Source organism: Malassezia pachydermatis (genome assembly GCF_001278385.1).
Source record: "Malassezia pachydermatis strain CBS 1879 chromosome Unknown scaffold7, whole genome shotgun sequence".
Classification (NCBI taxonomy): domain Eukaryota; kingdom Fungi; phylum Basidiomycota; class Malasseziomycetes; order Malasseziales; family Malasseziaceae; genus Malassezia; species Malassezia pachydermatis.
In genome coordinates, this window is record NW_017253144.1 from 169160 (window position 1) to 188877 (window position 19718).

Here is a 19718-nt window from a genome sequence, read left to right on the forward strand (position 1 = left end):
ACAAACAGAACTAAATCACTATAGGCGGAACGAGCCTAGCGCTGCCGACACGCCATCGTACACACATGTATTGTCCAGGGGGAGATATTGTACAGTGAGGATTTTGATTACCTCTTGCGCCACCAAGCCGCCCACCAAGGCGGCAGTGGACGGCGTATCGGACCATGCGCCACGTGCGATTTCCTGCGTCGCCACTTGCACACGATCCCAATCTGCGTCAGACAAGGCGAGATCAAGGCGAGACGCGTACGTTTTGGCGTACGACAGCAAGGTAGCTGCGTCCGTCTCGACCGTACCGGGCGCTTGGCCCGGGTACCGTTGCATGGCCATATAAAAGTCGTCGGCAGCCAGGAAGGCTACGTAGTATTGTGCTGTAACAGGGTTCACGGGATCGGCAAACGCCGCTGTTAAGGCGCCAATGTTCGGCTCCGTCCGTTGAAGACGCAGTCGACGTCCACGAATGAGCTGCAGTACAGCAGCATGCTTCACAAATGTCTTGACAGTGTGTGCATCTAGGCCAGCCTCCTCTCTTGTGGTCTGAGCACGTGTGAGCACATGGTCCAGCAGTGACTCAAAGAGGGCGACATCTTCACGCGCCTTGGTCGCATACACAGCTTGCAGGGATACATAGTCTGACGATGTGGCCTTCATATCTGGAAGTGTACCTGGCAATGGCAGCACCCCTTCCTGTGCCACAAAGGCCTGCAACGCCGCCACCAGGAGCCAAAAAGGCGACGTGGTAGGCGATAGCTGACGACAGCGCCAATCGTCCATCAATGCTGTGACATCGGCCGGGACCGCGGACGACTGGATAGGGCGCCAGACATGCTGAGCCAACGCCGCCAACGCTTCGTCGACATTTTCTGTATCTGCGCCAGGCGTACGGAAGGCCTCCACGTGCGAGATGAATGCACGGCGTTCCGAACTAGTAGGATACGCGCCGGCATGGTCCTTTTTCCACGCCGCCAGCGCTTGCAGGAGCAGAACCACATAGGGAATATGACTCTGCGCCAGGGTATCGTGTGTATCGGCCGTATAGTCGCTTGCGTAGGCTTCCAGCGCAGGAAATGGACGTGTAAGGCGCAAGTCCATGAGCGATTCAGGGTGCGTTTCCACAATGCCCAGCTCGCCGAGAGACACACAGACTAAACCCTGAAACCCTGAGGTCCATGTAGCGAGTACAGGGATCGAGGGTGATACATTCCATGCGATATCTGCCAGATTTTCGGCCATAGCGCGTGGCTGGCGGACGCACACGAGCAATGAGAGCGAGGCTAGGAACGATTTGTCGCGCGAAAGAAGCGAGGTCGGGGCCTCGATGCACGATAACATTCGTGTGGCAGGGTTAAGCTCACCTAGTAGCCGTGCAAGCTCGCTGGCATATGGTTTTCCAATACTCGATGGCTCTAAAAAGAAATTTGAGTGAGCGTCGTCAGGCGTCACAACGGCATCATCCCAGATCGTGCAAGTGCCAAGGCCAGGCAGGACCAAGTTTTTCAGGATGTGACTTGTAAGGGCTGATGCACCTACAACAAGCACATGCGCATGTTCCAGTGCCTCCTGACCGGCCTTGTTCCACACACGAAGCTGGCGATCGTACCGCTGCGTATGTCGGTCTGGCTGGGACGCCATGGAAGGGTGGAGGAAGAGCAGCAGCGGTCGTGCGCGGCCGCACGTTGTTAGTCAGCGATTGCAATGCAGCCAGGGTGGGCACAAAAAAAGTCTGTCTCTTCCTGCTTGGCTGCCTATTGCCAACCTCCACTGCCTGCGAGCTGGTCGTCGTCGGCGAGAGGATGGCACGTCCGTCGGCGAGCGAGCTGTGTGCGCAGCTTACGAGCAGTAGTGCTGATGTGATAGCAGGGGCTCTTAGCAGTATTCGTGCCAGTACGCGTTTGCGGGCTGACGAGATCGGTGAGTATGGTGAAACCATTGTATCGCCGACCGACGCACGCCTCACGCTGGCTTGTGAGCTATGCACCGAGAAGGCCATACCGCGCATTCTCGAAGCGTGGGACGTGGCCGAGCAGCGAGATGTATCCACATTGCGTGTGCTTGTATGTCAAGCACTTGCGCAGATACTTCACCTCCTCTCTGCCCACCAGCCGAACCATAGCTATGGCGAAGCGATGCTTGAAGCCCTTGTCGGCACACATGCCCAATATATGCCGCGTCTGCAAGCTATGGTGGAACTTTGTACACGCGCAAGGAAAGAAACGGCCTCCCAAGACGCCGTATCGGTCTTGGTAGCACTGAAGCTGCTTACAGCCATGGCATCGTTTGCACGTGGACGATCGGCCCACCAAGTCTGGGAACGCTTCCACTGGACGAGCGACATCCATGCAAAACTTCTGAGTATGCGACGACGGGCGCATCGTGGCGATATAAAGCCTGTCACGATGCTCGAGCCGGATGTTCGCACCCAGTACTTGTTGTTCCTGGGTTCTATGCTCACACAGACGTACCACTCGTCTCTCAAAATCGCCCTGCTGGAACTGGGACCGGAAGGCCTACCACGCATGGTCAGTGATCTGGCACATGATCCACCTGCCTTGGTACGCTATGTACTCCTGGTCCTGCATGAAGATCTGTTCAAAGATACCCACGTACCGCGCGGCATCAAAGCCAAGGTGATGACGGAGACTGCTATCACTTCTCTCTTGCAATTGTACAGGCGCGAAAACGATTTTGTAGCGCATACGAGCGTGGCGGATCTTGTGCACCACTTCCTTTTGAGCGTTTGCACACACCCCGGCTTTGGCGTCTGCTACGCGGACCGCGGATGGTACGGTCGGGAGGGTGATGGGCCTTCGTTGTTCAACAAGGTGCTCCTCAGTATAGTACGTCAGCTGCACGTCGTCCAGGATTTGCGACAGCAAGAACTTGCTTTGCGTATCCTACGTGCATGCCCCGAGCTGGTCGCACCTGTGCTCGCCAAGGTGAGCATCGACGTAAAAAACGACTGGACGTTTTTCATGCAGATGGCCTATGTAGGCCGCGTTTTGGCGTTGCCTGTGCCGAACGTTCACACTGTGCCTCCACCAACAGCTACGGTGCTAGCCAGTACGCTGGCGGAGCCCTTGGCCCGTGTGCTCCACAAAGCACTGAAGCATGCTAGCGCCCTTGTACAGTACTATGCCTGTATCGTCGCTGCGTGTGCCCTCCAGCGTATATGTGCGCTGCAGTCCCTGGCTCGACATGAAGCAGACGAGGCCGGAGAGGATGAGCAGGGCGCGTTCACGCATGCGCTGAAAGCATGGGAATTGGCGTGGCGTACACGTATGCCACCCATTGACGTTGTATACCCCTTGCTGCAGAGCTCGCAGCCCATGCGTCGCGAAGCATCGATGCGTGTTTTGGCCCTGTACCTAGAAGCCTTGCCTAGCATGGCCTACGATACGCATTGGGACGGTGGCCAACTGCTCACGTCGGCATTTTTGGAATGCAAACCGGCCCCTCTATCGCTCGAGTATGTTACGCAGGCGCATGCTCTACGCATTCTCTCGCACGCATCCGCGGCCATGGATCTAAGCGCCAAAGTCCCTACACCATGGCCCGGCCATGAAAAGCGCTCGTACTGGCACTTTGTGATGGTTGCGTACATGCACATGCCGCCTACGCTGCGCGAGGCATGCCGTACTTGGCTCCGGGCCATGCTCGGCACGACGACACTGTTTGCACATGATGTGTATGAAGTGGATGCGTGGCTAGAAGCTCTGCCTACCCGAGACAACGAAGCTGATAAGATTGATATTGCTGCGTTCTGGGACGACTGCTTGTTACGCTGCATGAAGACATCCTATCGGTATGCAGAACGTATGCGTGCCGTGACAGGGCAAGATGGGGTAGTGAGTCCTCTCGTGGCAACAGTGATGGAGCAAGCTCATATCCGGCTGAGCAAAGGACTCTGGGATGCGCGTACGACGCAGGCCCTTCTTACGTACGTGCACCGTGTGTGTGTGCAGCTGGTGGCCATGGCCAAACCTATCGAGCCGTTCGCTACGATGATGAAGAAACTCTGGGACGCGCGTACCCCCGCCTCGGAGGCTGTGCTCGCGGCATGTCGTGCCTGCATGCACGCAGCGATGCACGTGCCGTCAAGCAAGACCACGTCGGCGTCGTTGGCGACCGCGTCTGATGCGTATACATGGCTATGGACGAGCACGCCCACGACGTACGAGTCGTGCTTCGCTCGTATGGATACGGCATGGCCTTTGGCCTTGTACGTCTGGCTCCTTCGTTTACACCCCTTGCGTGGGACGCCAGAGGATGTGCGTACAACGTTCCAAGCGTTGCAACGCTGGTCTGCCACGCGTCAATTGGATGTAGACACATTGCATCGCTACGTGGTGACGCATCCTACCACGCAAGCATGGCTCCATGCATCGTACAGCGATGAGGGTGCGACAGCATACATAACGCACCTCCTGTCATGGGTACGCCAAGTGGCTATGCCGACACCCGCGTACCAGGCCTGCATCGCGCCCTTGATGGAAGCTGTTTACACGCATTGGGCAGCGCAGCCTACAAGTGCTGCATGGCGCTCTTGTGCGGAGATCTGTGCACCTTATACGCAAGCGCCGCAGCTGGTGCAAATCGTACGTGCGATGCCGTGGACGAGCATTGATGAGGCCCAACTGACGGCCTTGGCTCATATTGTGCCATGTATAGCCATGGCCCAAGAGGCTTGGAAACCGTTTCATTCCGCGCTGCCTGCTCTGGTCGAGCGGGCAGCCCATTCGGAGGCGGCATGTGCGCTGTTGGATGCCGTGCTTGCAGCGACCCTCCCAGCCGGACTCGATCCGTACGAGCCGCCAGCGCGAGGGAATCTCATTGCTATGCGCCATGCACAGGCCTATGTACCTGCCTCGCTGGATCCATTACTTACTCACGATGCAACATGGGCACGAGCTGCGCTAGTATGGCCTACGTTGAAGACGTCGGATACACCGCTGGCCAAGGTGGGACCCCTGGCGCTGTGTGTTGCCCTTCAGCAGCAGCCCACAGTGACAAGGGCCCCGTGGACTACGTGGATCCCATCGTGCTGGAGCGAGGCCTGGGCTTGCCGCGCCTTGCATACGATGCGGGCACGTGCCGACAAGGCCATGGCAGCGGAGATCGATCAATCTCTCATCACCTCGATCACGCCCGCTATGCCGTTGCATGCCCTGGGTGCATGGCTGTGCACGGTCTGCGCTCCTAGTGTGCAGAAGGCCTGGCTGGATGTCAGCGTTCGGCATTTGACACGAAAAATGGTCGAAGAACCGAACGATCATGGCGCAGTACAGAGCTTAGCGCGTGCAGCGCGTGCCCTCGCTGCGACGACCTCGGTAGGCTTGCCAGCCTCAGTCATCGAGCCATTGCTATTGGCCATTGTACAGACGCGTGCGACACAGGTCTACGCTATGCAACTGGCGGAAGTCCTTTCACGTGCCTGCATGCTTAAAGAAACGAGTCGTGCAAAGCTGGTAAGCACATTGCTGGCACGTACCGAGGCTGTAGAACAAGCCCGGCAAGCGCCGTTGCGTCTTCCCTTTGTGGCCACGTTGGTCCACTGGGCGCGCGATAGCCCCAGTGTAGTGCAGGCGACATCCACCGTCCTTGCACGATGGGTCTACCTCTACATGGGGACCATGGACAACGCAGACCGCGCATTGGCCTCCTTGTTGTGGAAGTATGGAGGCGGCGAGATTTTGCGTGCTTGGCAAGCGCAGCCGGTGCTGGTGCCCACGACACTAGCCAGCACTTCTGCGCTGGGCGCTCTGCTTACTCTTGACCCTGCTCGTGCTTGGGCGAGCTGTATTCATATGCCACGTATCTCAAGTAAAGACGGCCTCGTCCTTGAGGACAAGGCAATGCAGGCCTATGATCCCTGGTTTGTGCTCAATCTGCTCGCCGCTACCATGCTAGAGAGGGAGCAACAGGGCGAGAATATGCATGTTACAGGGTTGGAGTGGTTGGCAATTGTACGCACTGGTGCCATCAGTATGGTGTTGGGCACTTTGTCGTCACACCGAGCACCGCTACGAAAATTCGCATTGCAGCTGCTGGGTAAAATTTATGCATCTCTACAGCCCACCGAGTTCCGTGAAAAGGAATTGGTATGCCTGGTTCTCGAGCGTACGCGTGATCTAATTCCCCCGCCGCCTCCCACCTCGATTACAGGCACGTATACGCATATTCCATGGCTTCCGTCGATGACGTGTCTCTTTGCCGCACACTGTCTACGGGCCATTGCGGCACCATATACCCCGCTATTTCCAGCGCTGTGCCGATTCTTGCTTCAGCGGCCTGTGCTAGATACCACCGACGTACCGCTTCTCTACAATCTCTTGCATTCTACGTCGGATACGTGGCAGGCGGATCGTCTATGGCTCTTGCGGTTCTTGCGGGATGCATTGGAGATGCATACCACCGTAGCAGGACAAACGCATGCCGAGGCAATTCCACGGGCCAAGACGGAATGGAAAGTGTTCAAGCGGCGGCATGTATGGGATTTGCTGCTCAGCTTGTCGTTGGCCACATCCGACACGCGAGGAGCTCATGCGGATCGCGTTGCTGATCAGCGTGCACAAGACATAATCGATGATATTTGGATGACAACAGCAGGTCTACCATACGTGTCCCAGGAGCTGGTCTCCAAGCGTGGTTGGCTCTCGTGGATATCGATGCGGGTGCAGAACGAGACAGCCACCCTCTCGAGCACGCGCGTGGCCTATTGGCTCACGCTTCTTCATCGTATATGTGTCCCTGTGACCTGGTCTCGCTCTGCTGTCCTTTCACGCCTGGCAGATATGGACCGTCAGGCGGAATACGGCCTTGTGACCACAGTGCTGGGCATCCTTTCGTGCTTGGTGCAGCGTAAAGATCAACGAGACACCTCGACGGAATGGGTAGAGCCCGCCTTGGCTATGCTCGAGACGTGGCTGTCGTATGCAAGTTTATGCGGTCATGATGTCTGGACGACCATGGAAGCTCGTATGTGCATGACTCTGCTGGACCCTATCGCCACGGCTCTCACGCTGAATAGCAGGGATGGGAGCACACCGTTCTCACGACCTGTGGGCATAGCGCAGATGCTGCGTGTGCTTCTATTGCTGCATGCGCTGGGCGGGGCTGAGGCGGCTGTGCGGAGGCTATTTCTGCGTATGCCTCTTTTTGAAGGCCAACCCATGGCCTATGCACCTCGTCTTTGGGCTTGGAAGGCGCCCGTAGCGGCAAACGTTTGATAGAGGGTATAGACACCTCCACATTTCTACGTACAGAGACGAGGGGGCTGAGTGGAGAAGGCCATTCGCCTCCGACGCGTGCAACAGCCACATCGACCTTCCTTGGCACAGAAAGGAGTCGAGAATGCCGGCAGGGACACGATCACTCGTTCCTGCACATATCCTAGTACGAGGCAGAAAGTATGCTGGGTGTGAACACCTACACGCAGAAAATGATGCTTCTATGGAGCAGTTGCTGCGTCGGTATGCGGCGGGTCTGCGCTGGGGTCAACGCCTACTGAGTGGGAAGATTCGGCCACAAGATGGTGCCGAGGAGGAGGAAGAGCGTGACAAGAAGCGCCAAAAGGTATGCGGGTGTATGCTGTATCTAACCACCAAAGCTTGAATACCCGACTTGTGCAGTGTGCCAAATGGATCTTCGTCGTCCGTTTGTGTGCTTGACGTGTGCGTACACGGCCTGCCTCTTCCATGACCCTGTCCGCGAAGCCATGCTCCCTATTTCCATGGGTGTCCAAAGTAAAGCAGACGGTGATGAGGTGGGAACGTCACATATGGGCTTGCATTTGGCCGAGGAGGCCCATTCGTACGGTATGTATGGGCGCCAGCCTTAACACCAGCGTGTGACATTGTGAATGGGACCGTGTTCTGCTCAGCATGCGATGACGTCGTATATGATCCACGCCTCGAGTACGTTTTAGCGGAAGAACAGCATCGATCGCATGTCGCTCGTCCCAACGAAGCAACTCTGGATGCCGTCCAAGCACTCGATGCAACATGTATGTACGCTAGCCAACTGACTGGCGCAGCAACGCAGGGCGTTACGTTGCCTGGCATTTGTCGTGTACCTCGAGGCTTGCGCAATATGGGTGCCACATGTTTTCTGAATGTGATTCTTCAGGCGTTTTTGCACAACCCACTGCTACGTAATTTCTTCCTAAGTGATCGGCACAATGCCTCACTGTGTGCGATTGGCCGCGACTGCCTTGCGTGCGAGATGGACAAGCTCTATGCAGAGGTATGTCGCTTGATACTGACACCCAGTTTTTCACCAAACCTTCCACGCAAGGACCGTATGGGCCCACATCATTTTTGTACGCCATCTGGGTCGATTCGTCTTCGGCAGAACTGTCACAGTCCGGCCAGCATGATGCACACGAGATGTTTATCAGTGCCCTAAACGGCATCCACAGTGCCCTCACATCCCATGCATTAGAACGGGCTAAGCTCCCTGTAGCGCCATGGGATGACGAGCATACATTGGAGCATCTCTATGAGCATGCTGAGCACCTGCCGTTGCAGGGCCCAGACGCCCCGCGACGAGCTATGGACCACAGTGCCATGTGTCCCTGTGTCGTCCACCGCACATTTGGAGGCCGTCTGCAGAGCAGTATAACGTGTCTCTCGTGCAAAAAGGTGACGTATACACGTGAACCTTTCTTCGATTTGAGCTTGGAAGTCGGCGCATCAAGTCTGCGCGAGATGGAAGATACGAAGAAGAAAAAGGATACGAAGAAGAAAAATACACCTGTGCCTGACACGCTGTCTCATACGCTCCATGCATGCCTCGCACGCTACTGCTCCCCAGAGCATCTCGCGGAGTCGTCGTATCGCTGCAGTCATTGCCAGCAAAGTGCCAAGGTACGTCCATGCCTGACTCACGTTCCACAGGCGATCAAACAGCTAAGTCTTTTGCAGCTACCACCTGTGTTGTGCATTCAGCTGAAAGTACGTATAGAGATACTTACCCAAAGCGCTATGAACATGGAGCAGGTGCCGTCAAGGTCGACACACGCATTCGCTTCCCACATATGCTAGACGTGCGTGAGTGTTGCGTTGCCTCCCATGATGAGAATGAATCGATGGATCCGTTGGCATATGCGTACGATCTGCTCACCGTCGTTGTGCATGAAGGCTCACTCACGTCCGGGCACTATACCAACTATTCAAAATGGCGCGGACAATGGTACCGCTTTGACGACGATAAAGTCACACGTGTGTCGTTACAACAAGTGCTGGAAGCTAGGGCATATCAGTTGTTTTATCTACGGAAACGTCTGCGGAATAATCCCAGTCATGGCATTGATATATGAGGCATAGAGAAAATGAAGCAAAAAGCTTTACAGCAGACATAAGCAGCATATCAAACCATAGATTGGGACATGGGAGGTGGAGAAAATGGAAGTGTCGCATGATAAACAAACTAAACATGAGCAGGAAAAGAGCTTGGCTAGGTGGGAATAGCAGATAAAGGGAGAAAAGGTCATAAACATGCCAAATGGCTGCTTTTATTCTTACACATTGGTCGCGGAGATCACAGGGGCATTAGGCAAGGAAGATTTTGAGATATCACAGATCCAAGACGTAATGCGATCTAGGACCTGGCTTCGCTCAGGCTCAAACCACTTGAACAGAGGCAAAATATGCACGCCATCCTTGGTGTCGTCCAACACCACATCACGTTGATCTAACGGTGAGGATACAGATGTACCCTCTTTCACAGCTGTGTCATGGCGAGCGACCCACGCAGGCGCACGGGGGTAATCAGAACGCCAAACACATTGATGTGGCTCGTCTTCATGGCGCTCTAGGTTGTTGCCTGCGAATAATGGCACGCCACGCACAGATCCTTCAGCCATACGGTATGCCAGTGTCAAGTGCTGCTCGTAGTTCAGCTCTGCACTGCCAGTGGAGATATAGACATGCTTTGGGAACCCTGCAAAGCCCCAATGAGGCGGGTTGGAGCCATACGAAGGATCCAGCTGAAGCGAAACGGGTGAGATGTATGGATTGATATAAGTCTCTTCCGCTGGTAGACGACCAAGAAGTGGATTCACGGATGTGTTCCGGTATAGCAGCGATGCATCAATGACATCACTCTTGCAGTTCAACACCGTCGTGGAAAAGGCATTGGGCGATAGCACCGGTCCACTGTGCGAGCGCGAAATATCACACCACGGAGACAAGAGGAGAAGGGCTACTGGCAGATCAGCCACGCCCTCATCACGCAGATATCGGCACAGCGCCAACGCCAAATTGCCGCCGGAGCTATCGCCAGACATGACAATATTTTTCGGCTCAAAACCACATACACGAATCAAATATAGGTATCCCACGAGAGCATCCAAAAGTGCAGCCGGGTAGCCAAAGGTAGGGTCATCGTGACGCGTCAAGCGGAATTCCATTTGGAAGGCACGCTTAATCGAACCATCCTTTTCCTGGATACGGGCAAGGAGATCAGAGCAGAATTTGGCCGACAGACCAGACTCTTGCGCTGTGCCCATCCAATAAGCACCTCCATGGAAGTGCAGCAGCAATCGCTCATGAGGCTCGGCACGATAGGTCGTGGTAGGTGGGGCGCCAGTGGCAGTGTAAAAATAACCACAGAGGGTCGCAATTTTGGTTTGTTGGATCTCCATAGCACGCGCCAACTCACCTCGAATATCCCCCTTTTCTCTGTCATTAACAGGCTGCAGGACTTCATCCGGGTCCACTTTCACATACATACTCGTATTCACAGGTGGGGGAGGGCGCTTGGCCGGTTTTCCTGCTAGCATGATATGTGTTTTACACATATAGAGAGTGCAACGACGAGTCAAAGAGATCATCATGGCCTTCTTCCATGACCAGGAAGGGCGTGGACGGTTTTGAGGAGGAAGATTCGAGATGGCACGGAAAGGGAGGTACAATGTGCCCATATACATGATAAACATAGTCGTATATACCGATCTGAATGGCTCATAGGTCCAGATAGGCGCTTGGTTGTAAAATTCAGACGTAGAGCCTGGTCCCAGGTTGGGAAAGTCCACAGTAGGAAGAGAGATAGGGAGTCGTAAGTGGCGCTCCAGGCCCTTCATCAGTTTTCTAGACTCCAAGGGCCGAAGTGAAAGGCCCTTGTCAGGCAGTTCGGATAGGATTTGCCCAAACCAAGAATCTTGCCTTTTCGCCTCCGGGTCGGCCGGCTTTGTCCCTTTTGAATCAGACATATGCGAGAAAGACAAGTTTACAGATACGCTATCGTCCGCCTGAGACGTACCATCAGGCAAGACGGACTTGGTATCTTCGATAATGCCTCTAGTCATCAAATCACGTCTCAAACCAAAGTGAAACGGTAAGACTTTATGCAAGATTAAAAATGTTGAGTTAGGCGTGGAAGATACCTCGGTCCGATAACTGCAGTGGCGCCATTTGGGTAGGGCAGTGCTTCCGTTCTTTAACAAAACTCCGCCGCCAACCAGATCTTTTCACATCTAGCACCCAAATCGGCTTGCTTTCTCACCCCCACTCTACTTTAATAAAATTACAATTCTACCCATGACCTGGAGGAAGGCGGGGTAGCTACCCAATTGGGGAATACGGGGCTACAACAGCTTCATCCCAAGGCCCGCGAAGCTCTGTTTTCCATTGCTGAGCTCGATGCATCCATAATGGACATAATATACAAACAAAAATGAGACAGGCAGGTGCAATCCCGTATGCCACAAGAGAATTATAGGGCGCCATTGTAAGAATACTAGCGCTGACTAGGACCATAGTCAGGGGTATGAGGGCATGCGGAATGATACGGCCACTGGAGGTACGCGTAGATCCGAATCGTTTGTACAAGCGGTCTCGGAGAAGCGGGAAAATAGCGAACAGTTGTAATCCGACAAGTAAAAGGGCAAATACGTCAACATCAAGCATCAAACGACTCGATAAAACGACGCTAGCACACATGGCCATACTCAAGCTTACAGTGGTAGTAAGTTTTCTTTGGACAGGCAGAAGAATGGCGTAGTCAGAAAAGGCACAGTGCGCTAGAAATAAAATAGCGGTAAAAGCCCAGACACTGTCACTCGTTGTAGCCTCACTAAATGTGCGTACCATAGGCGATAAGGCATGCAGAGTAAATGACAATACAATAATACTAGGTAAACTCTGCCAAAATAATGGCCCTGAATCATAATCAGCAGAGTATCCTAGAGCGGCCATGAGGAAAGAGGTGCCAATGCTTAGCCATACCAGAGTGGCTGCAGATATGCCACCAAGGTATATATGAGTAAAGATGCCGACAAATAGCAGGACGGAGGCTAGCTGTTGTGCGATAGGCAAAGAAGAGAGTACAAGAGCAATGGCAGAGGGGAAATCAGCTGTGGCATTCGTACGCAATTGGCTCATAAAAGTAGGGTCCACATAATTATCAGGAAATGTCTGTTTCTTCCACAAAACTTTCTCCCAGGCCTGGGACATCACCGCCGAGAAGCCAGACGACCCTACCGAGACAAGCGACCAAGAGGCCAATGTCCTCCGCGATTGTAGAAATCTCAGTGGAAACAAGATATACATAGAGACCTCCACCTACCTCATAAAAAAATAATAGCACCGCAAGGGTATAATAATCGCATTCGTAAATCATTGGATTATATGTCGGCCGATACAGGTTATCTCACTAGCAAGACAAAACAATAATTGGTCTAACCCAACTCGACATTGGGATTGGTTCAATGAAACCCGAAATAGGGAGAGCGGTTACGCAATCACCGTGTAGCGTCCGACTGTGACATTACAATTCGGGACCGCTCCCATAACGACTCGGCAACGAGCCTAGCTCGCCACAATCTACAACTTGGGTTTTGAGCTGCTAGTAATACGATGACAAGTGCAGCGCCAGGTCCAATTCCTATTGTTAGGTCGGGTGAGAGCCCCAATAATGTCATGAGTGATGGCACGCCTTTGGCGCGTGGGAGCAACTCGGGCAGTTATCTTGGGCTGGGCACCAGCTTCAGTGGGAACAGCTTCAAAGATGCCATGGCTCTTTCTTATGGTAAAGATGTTGCCGACCTTCTAGAGTATACTATGGGCAGATTTTCATCATCTACAGACTCTGATGTCACTGTGGCGGGGCCCTCCTCCGTCCGCCTGGAATCCACATTTTGTCGCAACTTTACGTGTTGTGGTCGTAAATTGGATGACCTGCATGACCTTCTTCAACATTACGAGGAATGTCATGTGCGCTTCGAAGGCGATGACGTCGCTAGTATGATGACGGACGAGGAACTGGAAACATCCAGTTTGGCCTCAGATGCGGAGACGGAGAAGTCATATCAAAGTACGTCGTCCGTATCAAGCACACTCAATAAAACCGCACCGGATGAGGCGATGAAGCGTAAACTGACTCTTCAAGGCACAGCGAGGGGTACCCCTATGGTGAATACGACGCAGGAGAATCTCGAAAATCCAAGCGCCTTTGAAACAACAGTGATGCGATCTCCCTCGGCAAACCGTGGTACGAAGCGTTCGCTAGGGCAGCCGCTGGGCGGAAATGGCTCGACACAGTTATTCCGAGCTGTGATTGAAAATGGTGGGCGTCACCCTCTTGGCATGTCAAATGCGTTTGCTTCACCTTTTTCAAGCCCAGGGAATTCTCGTCCGGGTACGCCATCGGTTGAGTCGGAGAATGAGGCGTTCTTTGGGTCCACTACACAGGCCAGCATGTTCTCCAATCTATCGCTACGAAACTCGACGATAGATGATCAACAGCCATCTTGCGCTCCACCTAATTTGTTTTTCCCATCTGGGGCCTCTTCGCAACGACCGTCTAAACGTGAACGGTTCAATGCTAATCAGGGTGCTTCCACAACAACAGCGGCAGGCAACGGCGTATCTGTGTCTTCAGCAGCTGCCTCAGACTCTAATTCGTCAGAGCATCGCCCATACAAATGCCCTGCACCTGGTTGTGATAAGGCATACAAGCAGATGAATGGCCTTAAGTACCACCGTTTACATGGCCACTGTAACCAAAACTTGCGCAATATTAACACAAACACGCCCACTTCCGCTGATGTGACATCGACACCTATTCAGCAAGCATCATCGACGCTGCAGTCGCCTGTGAAACCACAAATATCAACACAAATACCGACAGCGTCGTCGGAGAAGGAATCTACGCCTATATCGGAAACAGCGGCTCTGAACAATTTGAGTTCATTCAAGCCGTTCGCTGGGATCGCTGCCGCAGATTCACCTGTCTCGACGCAAGAAGCCCCATCAACACCAACGAAACAAAACAATGCGCAGCCTGAAAAAACGTATGTCTGTCAGGTTGGCAATTGTGATAAACGTTATAAGAATTTGAATGGGCTTCGTTACCACTACCTACACTCAGGATCACATGGACTACTGGGCCTACAATTGCTCCACGCCAATGGTGGTGGAGCAAGTGCAAAGGCAGATAGTGTAAGTGGACGGCCTCCTGTGTCGACCGATACACTTTCCCGCGAACAGATTGTTCAAGCTGCAGCGGCTGCACAGGCTCTCTTGAACCAACAGCAACAACAAAATGGAGCGAATATTGTGAAGAACCAAGGAAACACGAATTCAAACTTGAGTGCTGCAGCATTTTTGGCATCTGTGTCGAATGGCTCATATTCTGTGACTGGGGCAACCAACCCGATGTAAGTTGCTATACAGAGTACATTATGCTTCAAGACTCTTATGATTTTTTTTTTTCTTTGACGAGACATATGTACGATGTTATGATCTGGGTGTATGTATATTTTAATTCTAGTACGAGCTGTATGTATAAAGTAGGATGATGGAAGGGTAGTTGCCGTTATCACCCATATAGACTAATCGTAGTTATTGTTTGAGACTCGAGAAACTTTCTTTGGATGTGTGACAAACAAGTCATCTTTGTATTCACTCTTGCTGGATGATCTCCACCCAGTAACCATCAGGGTCCAAGATGAAGGCAATGTTTTTCATCTTACCATCAGTCAAGCGCTTCTGGAACTTGACACCAAGTTTCTCGAAACGAGCGCAAGCCTCCTCAATGTTCGCCACAGACACACAGATGTGACCATAGCCACGAGGTTCAGAGTTGCCGGTGTGGTACGACACGTTCGGATCATTCTCAGAACCGTGGTTGTGAGTGAGCTCAAGCAAGCCTTCACGCTTAGAACGGGAAACACCATGCTGGTGCTGGTAGCCCAGGAAGTACAACGTGAACTCTTCCATCTGCATCTTATCGATCAGCTCCATGCCAAGAACATCCTGGTAGAACTCCAAGGAAGCCTTGGGGTCCTTGATGCGATACATTGTGTGGTTGAAGCGGTAGCTAGCGGTTTCGTCGCTGCGAGCCATGTTGGTAATAGTAGTAGGTGGCAACGGAGAAACGACTCGAGCGACATCCGTGCACATCCGGGACTATGTCAATCAGACCTCCACGTGGGCCTACGTACGCCTACGGTTCATTACGCCTTCTATGGCTGCACAGAAAGCTTATCCATCTCGGCCGTGGGAGCCGAAGGAGCAGACCCCTTCTTGCCCTTACGCTGCTTATATTCGAAGCCATCTGCCTTGGCATTCGCAGCAGCCTCTTCGGGAGTGGCAGCCGAACCGCCCTCTTCCTTTGTAAAGTACGGAGCAAACTTGGGATTCACTTTATGTCAGTCATCATTATACATACTCTTCTTTTCCTTCACCTTCTTCGCCTTGGGCTCATCTTCAGGGTATGCATCCGCCTTAACTTTCCTGAAGGACTCATCCTCAGCGAGCATCTTCTGCACAGGCTCCAAAAGAATGTTCAGGGCAGCAGCCACAGCTGGTTTCAGATCCGCCGGGTGCACCTTCTTCTCCTTGAAATCGTTCACCAGCTCCTCATAGGTGCTGTAGAAGAGAGGACCACCGAACTTTTCAGGGCGCATAATGCTGAACAGGGTGCCTTCCGGCGCCGTAGGGTCCACGAAGGAACGTGATTGACCCTCGTACAGGGTACCCTCAGGCATTTCATTACGCACGCGAGCAATCGGCATGAGCACAGAGCCCACAAAAGCCAGAACACCATTGCCTTCCACTTCACCTTCCATACAGTAAGCAGCCTTGATCTTCTTGATGACCTCCTGCGGAGTGTCCAGGAAGTCAATCTTTGAGTCGGCATCTGACGAAGACATCTTGGAGCCATTCATGCCAGGCACCATAGCGTTCATCAGGTGACTGCGCTTGGCATAACCAAGCTTGGGCAAGTAGTGCTCAGCATAAGTGAAGATCTTGCGTTGGTCGACACCACCAAACTGGAAGTCCACATCGAGGTATTGCTCATCCAAGGCTTGAAGGCCAGGGTACAGAAGACCACTCAAGACAGGGCTAGCCACTTGCTTGACGACTTCAGCACCTGCCTTCTTGGCGTCATGCTCCGTCACCATAGCGGCTAGGCGGTATGCATCGAAATTGTAGTTTTCCGACAGTTGATAGGACGAGCCGAGAACAAACGACATGCGGTCTGTTGGCACACCAATGGACTTCATTACGCAAACCAGGATACGCTTGTAGTACTCAGAGCGAAGCTTCACCAATTCAATAGGTGCCTTCATGTTGTCCAGGAACGCATGGATGTCTGCCACGGTAAGCACAAGAAATATAATACATACCAGCAAAGAGTACCTTGACCTGAACACCAGCTCGCAAAAAGTCCGCGAGTTTCGTCAGCGGCACAAGGTAACCGACATGAGGACGACCTGTTGGAGCTGTACCCCAGTAGCAGCGAACAGGGCGTTCGTTTTCCTCCAGCAGCTTCAAAATCTCACCACCACCAAGAACTTCCTCGATACCACGAGTGATCAGATCGTAGCGCTTCTGCGGTGACAGTTCAGCCTGTGTCGCCATCGTGCTATGCAAGAAAGAAAAGAGTCACCGCTAAAAGAGGCAGCATGGCGAGCGTTATTATGTAATACACCATGGGCTAGGAGTGTGACACAAGGCTCAGGGGAGCAAAGAACATCATGACGGGTATTGCTACAGAAGGGGATGGTATGCATCTGCACTTAGCCTTAGACGCTGAAACGTGACGAGGAGGAGCCTTTGCTAAAGAAGTATTCCACGAGGAACACTTGAGTAGCCGAAATAGCAATCATCACGAAGACACCGATAATACTGTAGCGGAGAATGCGCTTGCTACACAAGTATAAGTTCATGACAACGTATACGTACCGAGTGGTCTCAACAAGCGCATATCCCTGGTTTTCGCGCATACGGAAGTAGCGCAGAGTACGTTCAATGGCTGTCAAGTCAGAATCAATATTCGACATGGAGTCTTCCACGGGAGTCGACTGCTCGCGTAGAAGAACTGCTTTCGTCAGCGGGAGCTCCAATCGAGGCTCTGACTCCACTGTAATATCGAAGTCGACCTGAGACATAAGTTAGGGACAATTTATACATACGAGCTTTCGATCGTGTGAGCTGATGTGACTTTCAAAGCAGAAGCTGTACTGCCCGAATTCATTGGCGGTGAAGACAAAGTCTTCCTGCGAAGACTTGTCGCCCTCTAGAACAACCCTGTCAGAAGGCGAGTGAACGACATAGTCAATATCGAAATTGCCTCCCTCCTGCACAGCGAAATAAAACCCAACTTTCTCGTACGGCTGGTCGACCCAAGCATAAAAGCAGGCTTTTTCCCGTGCAGGGACCACCGTAGAGAGTGCAGCCCCCTCTACTTTAGGCACATATATAAATAGACACGCAACCAGGGCAAAGAAGGTACTTGCAAGCAAGCCATACGAAGACCGGCACATCATCGCGTAGGCGCAGGAGGGTACGAGCCAGCGACGTGGAGACCATCATCTACATGTCACGTGCTGTAGACACGCCACCACAACACCTACGAGCCTCCCCCGCGAGGAGCCTCCGCGCAAGTAGCCTTACAACGAAAGGTAGTGTACATCAAATCCTATCAGGAACAGCTAGGGACTAGTAGGCGGGACCTTCTGTAGCGCTGTTACCAGCTGCGCTACACCCTCTGCCGTTGTCACGCTCCACACCTCAAACGGAGATGGCTCATCATCCAAGGTGCCAGCAGTTTGTTGCTGGCCAGGGTTCTTGCGTCGCTGGGCACGTTCTCGTAGGGCAAGTTCCTTGCTTAGTTGCTGCGCGATCGCCCGCCCCGGACCGAGACAGACGAAGCGCTGTACGCCCTGTTGCACCAGGGTATTGATGGTATCCAGCCAGCGCACAGGCTCGCTCAGCGCCACCGATAGGTCATGCCGGATGGCCTCTTCAGATGTAAGAATGCTGCCATCCACGGACGACACCACACGCATATGATCGGATGGCAGCTCGATAGGAAGATATTTGATCACATCGCTGTACTGTTCTGTGGCCGAGTGCACGAAGGAGGTATGGTATGGCCCCGATACGGGGACATTCACAGCCCGGGCGCCATAGCCCTTGTATCGCAAGCGATCACAGGCATAGTTCACACCCACAATAGTCCCAGCCACAACGATTTGAACCTCGGAATTGATGTTCGATGTAGCCACAAATTCCTCCGGCGAGATACCAGGGACAGCGCCTTGTTGGATGTCTGCCTGGACAGCCTTCACTTCTTCTAGCGCATTCTGTAGCTGGCCGTACCGCAATACCACAGCACTAATTTGCGTCCCACGCCATGTATTTTCGTGGACAGGCTTAGGATTGCCGTCTTCGTCGACCTGCAACGCACGTCCTTTCCCGAAAGACATGTTGGCGAAAGCCCATGTCTCGTAGAGATTGGCAGGTCGCTGACTTCCAGAGGGGAAGAGCACGGGATGATCTTGCAAGCATTTCATAGCAGCCAAGCCACGGTACCGAACAGCTCTCCACGCATCGAATTTGGATAGGGAGCCAGTAGATACCAATGCAGCGTACACGCCAGATCCATGCCCAGCAGCCCATTGTACGTGGTCACGGACTACATCCATGCCCAGTTCATGTCGTAAAACGGACAAAAACGAGAGTGTGGCTGTGAGGATCGCAGGCATGGCCATTTCACTTCGCGTGAGGTCCAGTTGGGATCCTTGAAAGACAGCCTTACGAAGCCAACCAGGCTCATATTTGATGCCTCGTGGTGTCACAGCGGCATTCAGACTCTGTCCCTGGCGTAGCACATCCTCGAAGGCAGCTCGCATGGGACTGTCCGGCATGCCACGTACCTCCTTTCCTTCAATGAAAGAGGTGATTGCATCTTCTGCCTCTTCCCAGATGCCTCGGGCGGCAGGATAAGCTTGGTATAGGTCCTGTGCCATGGTAATGTATTGGGATCCCTGGCCAGGCATGATCAGAGCTGTCCGTTTGGGCTCAATGGTACGTCCGCTGTAGCCTTGGCCGATACCTGCGACGTTCCGGCCAGCAAGAGGTGGCGCTACACCAGAGGACACCCAAGACGACGCATTGAAAGACGACGATGGGAGGGAAAAAATTTGCGATTCTGGGAGTGACTTGGCTTTGTGCATAGAGGCCTGCTGACGCCGAGCTTCTGTCCCCGACGTATCATAGGCTTGCTCTGCAGACCTTGTACGACGAACGCCGTAGTGGGATACGGCTCCTTTGCCTGCGCGAGCACGCACAAACTTGACAGGGTTTGCCTTCCCACTCACCATGGACTTGGTCATATCAGGCATCCCCGCACGTCGAGGAAATTCGTCATCGTCCATACAACGGCATGATGTGCTTTGAAAAGATCGTGTGAGCACGCGTGGTGTGCGC

General features: G+C 53.2%; 9 protein-coding genes across 9 annotated transcripts; 3 read left to right on the plus strand and 6 right to left on the minus strand.

The window, feature by feature from the left end:
- Positions 1-18: 18 nt before the first annotated feature.
- On the minus strand, positions 19-1632 carry Malapachy_1472 (auxin-resistance protein; the record flags this gene model as incomplete). Its single annotated transcript, XM_018135976.1, has 1 exon — positions 19-1632. One exon carries the CDS (start codon positions 1630-1632, stop codon positions 19-21), a length of 1614 nt encoding a protein of 537 aa, XP_017990920.1.
- Positions 1633-1793: 161 nt separating this feature from the next.
- On the plus strand, positions 1794-7226 carry Malapachy_1490 (hypothetical protein; the record flags this gene model as incomplete). Its single annotated transcript, XM_018135994.1, has 1 exon — positions 1794-7226. The coding sequence occupies one exon, from the start codon at positions 1794-1796 to the stop codon at positions 7224-7226; it is 5433 nt and encodes a 1810-aa protein (XP_017990699.1).
- A 223-nt stretch (positions 7227-7449) lies between these two features.
- On the plus strand, positions 7450-9316 carry Malapachy_1469 (cysteine proteinase; the record flags this gene model as incomplete). Its single annotated transcript, XM_018135973.1, has 7 exons — positions 7450-7572; positions 7607-7814; positions 7844-8002; positions 8033-8241; positions 8268-8864; positions 8895-8951; positions 8978-9316. 7 exons carry the CDS (start codon positions 7450-7452, stop codon positions 9314-9316), a joined length of 1692 nt encoding a protein of 563 aa, XP_017990839.1.
- Positions 9317-9517: 201 nt separating this feature from the next.
- Malapachy_1512 (alpha beta-hydrolase) lies at positions 9518-10780 on the minus strand (the record flags this gene model as incomplete). Its single annotated transcript, XM_018136016.1, has 1 exon — positions 9518-10780. The coding sequence occupies one exon, from the start codon at positions 10778-10780 to the stop codon at positions 9518-9520; it is 1263 nt and encodes a 420-aa protein (XP_017990679.1).
- Positions 10781-13244: 2464 nt separating this feature from the next.
- Positions 13245-14337, plus strand: Malapachy_1495 (zinc finger protein sfp1; the record flags this gene model as incomplete). The annotated part of the gene is made up of 2 exons (XM_018135999.1): positions 13245-14290; positions 14331-14337. The coding sequence occupies 2 exons, from the start codon at positions 13245-13247 to the stop codon at positions 14335-14337; spliced, it is 1053 nt and encodes a 350-aa protein (XP_017990797.1).
- A 563-nt stretch (positions 14338-14900) lies between these two features.
- Malapachy_1488 (glyoxalase i) lies at positions 14901-15344 on the minus strand (the record flags this gene model as incomplete). The annotated part of the gene is made up of 1 exon (XM_018135992.1): positions 14901-15344. One exon carries the CDS (start codon positions 15342-15344, stop codon positions 14901-14903), a length of 444 nt encoding a protein of 147 aa, XP_017990712.1.
- A 119-nt stretch (positions 15345-15463) lies between these two features.
- Malapachy_1482 (tyrosine trna ligase) lies at positions 15464-16865 on the minus strand (the record flags this gene model as incomplete). Its single annotated transcript, XM_018135986.1, has 3 exons — positions 15464-15642; positions 15670-16596; positions 16631-16865. The coding sequence occupies 3 exons, from the start codon at positions 16863-16865 to the stop codon at positions 15464-15466; spliced, it is 1341 nt and encodes a 446-aa protein (XP_017990778.1).
- A 164-nt stretch (positions 16866-17029) lies between these two features.
- On the minus strand, positions 17030-17773 carry Malapachy_1487 (erp2-p24 protein involved in membrane trafficking; the record flags this gene model as incomplete). The annotated part of the gene is made up of 2 exons (XM_018135991.1): positions 17030-17386; positions 17420-17773. 2 exons carry the CDS (start codon positions 17771-17773, stop codon positions 17030-17032), a joined length of 711 nt encoding a protein of 236 aa, XP_017990782.1.
- Positions 17774-17938: 165 nt separating this feature from the next.
- Positions 17939-19666, minus strand: Malapachy_1507 (malonyl -acyl carrier protein transacylase; the record flags this gene model as incomplete). The annotated part of the gene is made up of 1 exon (XM_018136011.1): positions 17939-19666. The coding sequence occupies one exon, from the start codon at positions 19664-19666 to the stop codon at positions 17939-17941; it is 1728 nt and encodes a 575-aa protein (XP_017990909.1).
- Positions 19667-19718: the final 52 nt, after the last annotated feature.